At 52.8% G+C, this 6,392-nt stretch overlaps 1 protein-coding gene across 1 annotated transcript in view; it reads right to left on the bottom strand.

Moving 5' to 3' along the window:
* The window catches only part of SLC6A1 (solute carrier family 6 member 1), a gene marked incomplete in the record, with an annotated part of 48,438 nt that overhangs the window by 8,340 nt on the left and 33,706 nt on the right, over positions 1–6,392 (bottom strand). Inside the window, 2 exon segments of the mRNA XM_014589126.2 lie at positions 152–286; positions 5,296–5,419. Coding sequence (XP_014444612.1) covers positions 152–286; positions 5,296–5,419 — 259 coding nt within the window.

Below are 6,392 nucleotides of genomic sequence, written 5' to 3' on the forward strand. Positions count from 1 at the left end.
GGCGCTCAGGGCTCATTCCAAGCATGCTAACCAACTCTATCTGGTGACAGGGTCACAGAGATGCCACTGCCTGTCCTAAAGTGGTGGCTCAGGACTCAGGTCTGCCCTCCACCTGGGCTGAGACCTCCAGTACTCAGCCTGGAGCACTCACCTCAGAGTCCGACAGCTTGCGGAAGTTGGGCGTGATGTAGAAGAGGATGCCTTCCTTGGCCCCGGGCAGGGTGACCCCGCGGAAGAACAGGATGATCAACATGATGTAGGGGTACGTGGCCGAGAAGTAGACCACCTGGGAGGAAGGTGAGTGCCGGTGGCATCATGCCCGCCAACAGTGCCAGCGCTTCCCGGCCCCCATTTCCCCTACAGCCCTACCCTTCCTCCAGGAAGTCTGCCGGGATTTCCTAACCTGATCTGCTTGGTTTCTTTTCTTTTTCTTTCTTAGAAAGAATTATTTGATTGAACTTTATTTACTTACATATTTTTCATTTGACCACTTTTCTAAAGCCTCTCCTTGGAGTCTGAAGTCACTAGCTCAGCACCTGATTTTTCCCTTCCCCTGTCCCTTTGCTTTTTTGACTTCAAGTTCCCTCCTATTGCCCCAACAACAGAAGTTACACGGAGGACAGCCCTCGCGCTGCTTACAGCTCTGCTCGCCCAGGACCTGGAACAGCCTGGTATACGGCAGACAGTACATGCTGACAAACACACATGATTGTCTGTGACCACGGGAATGGCCTTGGAGACTTCTTTGCATACACAATTGACCACATTTTCTTTTCTTTTTTAAGGTTTTATAGTGCACATGCATTCACCAGAGAGAGAGAGAGACAGAGAGAGACGGTGAGAGAGAAAGTGAGAATCACCCCCCGGGGGGATGGCCACGCGCAATCCCTTCTCCTCCATCCTCCTCCTGGGACTTTGGGCATGCACACACACGTGCCTGGCGTGATCTTCAAGATGCCAGGTCCGAGACTCACACCACGGTTGGCCATGTGGGAGTCCAGCACCCTCAAGCCACCTGTGGACCCTGATCATGTTTTCTTACAAAACGAGGCTCCCATGGTGTCCTTGTCTTTTCTGCTTAATATGATTAAAGTTAAAAAACACAGAGCATTTCGCGTAATGGTTATGTCGCTGGACTCCCATGTAGTCGACTGCGGTTCGAGTCCTGGACCCGATGGCTTAAACTCACGCCGGGCGCGTGTGCATGTGTGCCCAAGATCCTGAGAGGAGAATGTTGGAGAAGGGATTGCGGCGTGGCCATTCCCGCTGGGGGGCAATTTTCTCTCTCGCACATGCCCTGTAGCAAAAACCTCTCCAAAAAAAAAAAAAAAAAACCAACCAAACAAAAAAAAAAACACACAGCATGTGCAGTTTTGCTTACTAAACACCTATGTGTCATCATGAGTAACAGGATGGAGGGGCCGGGTCTTTCCGTGTGAGTCGAGGAGCCTGCCCAACCTCTAGGTTGGACCAGGAATCGACCCTGGGCCTCCCATGTGGTCCCGAGCTGCAAAGTGTAGATTGTTAGCAGTGTGTGCACCAGAACTGGGCCCGGTTTTGTTTGTTTTGTTTTGTTTTTCCTGTCAGTGGGCATGTGGGCTTACCAGAAAGGAAGGGGGAAGAAACAGTAAGAATGAGAGTGAAAGCACCCTCCCGGGGAGGGCATGAGGACACTGCAACCCCCAGTTCCCCATCCCTTCCTCCCATCAGGATCTGGGCATGGCGTGTGCATTACGTGCTGCTATGTTCTTCAGGCTCCCGGGCCGGGATGCAAACTGTGCTGGCCACGTGGGATCTGGCCTCTGTGCACAGCGCTGTGCTACCAGCCTGGCCCTGTAATGTTTTTGTTTTTAGGTTTTTGTCATAGGGTGTGCATGCTGGCTGGAGAGGGACAGGGAGAGACAATGAAAGGGAACGTGAGAAATTGCCCCTCCAGGAAGGATGGCCATGCTGCAGTCCCTTCTCCTCCATTCTCCCGGGATTTGGGGCACATGTGAAAATGCACCTGGCATGAATTTCAAGCTCTCAGGCCCAGGACCGGAACCACGGTTGCCCATGTGGAAGTTCAATGCCTTAACCACTATGCCACCTGCTGGCCCCCAGCCCTGTGCTTCTTAATGATACAAGACAGCACCTCAGGAGGCCCCACCGTCCTTCCTCAGTTTCCCCACTGTTGCTGTTTAGGTTACTTCCAATTTCCTGTGCATCTAAATCGTACAACGTTAAACGCCCTGCACATAAATCTTTACCTACAAATGATAACACTGGGGCCAGCAGGTAGCATGGTGGTAAAGGTGCTGGACACTCCTACATGGGCAACCATGGTTCAAGTCCTGGATCTGGTGGCTGGCTTTCTCACTTTCCCGTTCTCTCTGGTCAAATCAAAATAAATGAATGAATAAATAAAATTAAAAAAATTTATTATACTACTCTTGGGAACATTTTCTAGAAGCAGAGTCACTAAGTAAAAAAGTAAAAAGGCTTTCGATCCACACTGCCTAATCGCCTTCTAGAACCACATCATCCAGCAATATAGTGGTTTCCTCATGCCAGTGCTGAGTAAAATCATTTTATAAAGTTATTGTTTTTGCCAAATTGATCATTAAAAGACTGCTATCATGGTATGAAATGACATTTCTTCTTCTTTTTTTTTTTTTCCAGAGATTTTTGCTATAGGGCGCGTGCGCTCACCAGAGAGCCGGAAAGAGACAAGGAGAGGACGTCCAGTGACAGCCATTATGTCACCTGCTGGTCCCCTGAAATGACATTTCCTTGCTCACAGAGAGCAAATGGCGAGTTCAATGGCCTTTGTGTCTCTGAGTCAGATGTGGCTTTGTGTCCTGGTCGCATGGACTCCTCTGGGTTAGCGTCATCTCCCTGGCTTGACTTTGAGGCTCTCTGGGGTTAGGAAAGGTACTCACAATCTACTAGAAATCCACCGTACTTGGAATGTGGGACAAGCGATCAAAATCACCCATCCGTGTCACCTACGGGCTGTGTGACTTTGGGTCCATGTCTTAACCTCTCTGAGCCTTGCTTTCTCTTGTTGGGAAGATGGCTGCTATTCCGTATGAGGGTATGACACATGCTTTGGATGGGGCTGAGGTCTTCCACGTTTCCCATACAGCCAGGCACACAGCTGGTGTTCAATCCACGCTCGCTGACCAACAGGTGGACACCCTCAGACGATGCAGTGAGAGGGGCCCATCCTGCTGTCCTTGGGAAGGGGTCAGTCTCCTGCTGTAGCAGAACTCTAGATATCACCCCAGAATGACTATATTGATGCCGTATATGGAGTGCCTCCTATGTATGAAAGAGAACTTTAATCCCAGCCTTCTGCATGGACGGTCCCCTCGGTCTTTGTGACAACCCTGGGGGGCACCCTTCTCGTGACCCTTCTGCAGATGAGGAGACCGAATCTCAGCGAGGCGAGATGACTTGGGCGAGTGCACACAGCTAGGAACAGGACGCTGAGCTCAAGCTTTCTTCGAAAGCCTTTCAACGGTATCTTTCTGCTTCTTAGAGTTGCCCTGGGAGATACCTGCCTCCTCCTCTGATCTCCCTGGTCCTAGGGACGGATCAGAGATGTTTGGACACCAGCCTTGATCGGAGAACCTCCCGGCTCCCACCAGCCTGGAGCAGGGCCGCCTTCCTGCAGCTCTGCCTATGGCCGGTGTGGAATCTGTCCCGGCCCCGCCTTGCTCATTTCCACCACCTTTGCCGGAACCTCTCATTCACTCCTCGGGCAGATCTGACCGCCCTGTCTCCAGCCGTCAGCAGCCTGAATTCCTCCTCTGTTCTTTGCTGACGGTGAGGTGTTTCCTCCAGGCCAGAGCCAGTGAGAAACCAGCCCTCTGCTCTCCCCGACCCCTGGGGTAGGCTTGAAAGGGGGAAGAGTTGGGGGTTGAGCCTGTTCTCTTCCTCCGAGGTGGATCAGTCATCTCCCCAACGTCCCCCAGGGGACACCCCACTTGAGCACTGCTTTATGCTCGCTGATAATAAAAACAAGAGCAGAGTCTAGACAGCAGTGCAGCAGTAACACAGCACTCTGTGAGGCCAGCCCGCATGGGAAGGTTCCGAGTTCACGTCCTGAGACCTCCCTAGGTATGATGACAGTGTGCGTGCCCATGAGCAGGGGCAGCCCGAGGCTGGGTGTGGATCGTGGCACCAATATCCTGTTGGGGGTGCTTGTCTCTCTCTCTCTCTCTGTGTCTCCCTCTGTCTCTTTAGCTCATAGAAGAAATTTAAAAATAATCCAAAACTCAGGGCCAGCAGGTGGCATGGTCCTTAAGGCACTGGACTCTCACATGGCCAATAATGGGTTGCGTTCTGGACCTGGTGACTTGCTTTCTCACTTTCTCACTTTCTCTCTTTCTCTCTCTCTGGTGAGCACGTATGTCCTACAGCAAATAAAAATAATAATAAATAAAATTAAATACATAGTTATTAAAAAAAAAAAGGAAAACTCCACTTGCTAGGTGCTGAGGGTTTACAAAATCAATCACCACCTCATTTGATTATTTTGGAAAAGTGTAATATTATTATTTTATAGAGAGGTTTTTGCTATAGGGCACATGTACTTGCCAGAAAGACAGAAAGTGAGAAATTACCCCCCAGGAGGCATGGCCATGCTGCAATCCTTTCCATTCCATTCTCCTCTCAGGATCTTGCACACACATGCACACACGCCTGGCGTGAGTTTGAAGTCACTGGGTCTGGGACTCGAACTATAGTCAACTACATGGGAGTCCAGCCATGTAACCATTACTCCATCTGCTGGTCCCAAGAAGTGTAATCATTAGCCCCGTTTTACAGAGCAGGAAATTGACTTGCCCAAAGTCACACAGCCAGGAAACAGCTGAGTTGGGATCTGAACTCGGGACTGCTAGAACACAGAGCCTAAGTATTTAGCCACTACGCTATCCACCTCTGTTCCTCGAGGGTGTGCAGGAAAGGTCTTCAGCTCTGGAGCCCTGTCCCTAGAGGAAGTCTGGGAGAGAGCAGATGCCCAGGCACGGTTAGTCCCATAGCCTCGAGTAACTTCTGCCCTTCGCCGGGTGATGGCTCAGTCAGGCCCAGCGGAACCTCATGGACTCACCGTGAGCCTGCCCGGGTGCCAGTCACCCTCGGAGGTAGGCAATGTCATTAGTCCCATTTTTACAGGACAGGAAACGGAGGCGCGGCACGTTAACTCAGGTTAGATGGCGTCCCTGGGAGTTTCAGAGCAGAGGCCCCTGTGTGGGCACGTCCCCTGCCTGCCCCCTCCTGTCCCCCCTGTGCACACATGTCCCTTACCTTCCCAGTCCAGCCGACCCCTTTCCAGATACAGAAATACACGAGGATCCAGGCGATGGCCAGGGTGATGGCCAGCCCCCGCCCCGGCTTATCCAGCCCGTCCGTCATCTGGTGCATGTTACGCCTGGTCGAGCAGAGGAGGGAGAGGGGAGTCACACCGGGCTGGTGGGTGCTGGGGTGGCCCGGGTGCCTGGGCTCAGACTCGCACACACACACACACACACACACACACACACACACACCTGTGCCTGCTGCATGGCGGCCGCTGTGACCCGGCTGGATGGAGACCGCCAGCCCATCGCACTCATCGTGGGAGGAGCCGTGTGGCAAGAGGTCAGAGAGCAGGACCCGCCGGGCTCCGTTCTCCGCCATCGTGCTCCCTGGGTGGCCACGGTGTCCTTGCCCGGGCCCTCGCCATGAGGCTTGCTGTGCTCTCCCTCTCCAGCCCCAGGCATCCTAAATCGCCAGTCTGATCACGACCCTCCCCTGCGGCGCATCCTGTGAGGGGAAGCGCTGCCTCCTGCTCAGAGCGCAGCCCCACCGCCCCGGCCGGCCTAGCGGCTGCTCCGGCTTCACAGTCCCCTCTCAGCTCTGACTGCAGCCTTCTTATGCTCTCATCAGAAGGATAAGAGCCTCCCGGGCACCTGCCTGCTCCGACCTGCTGATCTGCACCTCTGGCCACACCTGCCTCCTCTACGCTGCTTCTCACCTGAAGATGCCCCTCCTCACTGGGGAGACCTAGGGGTCTCTTGCCCCTCCCTCCTCCTAGCACTGGTCACCAGGCCTTGCCATCACCTGCTTGCATGGGCTTGTCTCCGATCACACCAGCACATAGCAGGTGCTCAAGAAACACCCACCGACTAAATGGCTGAATGAAAAGTCTGAATGTGTGAGAGCCGTGTGCAGGAGCAAAATTTGATTTTTGTGTTAGAGAGATTTTTGTTATAGGGCACAGGCACTTGCCAGAGACACAGAGAGAGACAGAGAGACAGAAAGCAAGATATCACCCCCAAAGGGGATGGCCACACTGCAATTCCTTCTTCTCTCCTCTCCTCTCAGGATCTTGGGCATGCATGCACATAATCCCAGAGGGAGTT

The sequence above is a fragment of the Tupaia chinensis genome, unplaced genomic scaffold, assembly GCF_000334495.1.
Source record: "Tupaia chinensis unplaced genomic scaffold, TupChi_1.0 Scaffold000333_1, whole genome shotgun sequence".
NCBI classification, from domain to species: domain Eukaryota; kingdom Metazoa; phylum Chordata; class Mammalia; order Scandentia; family Tupaiidae; genus Tupaia; species Tupaia belangeri.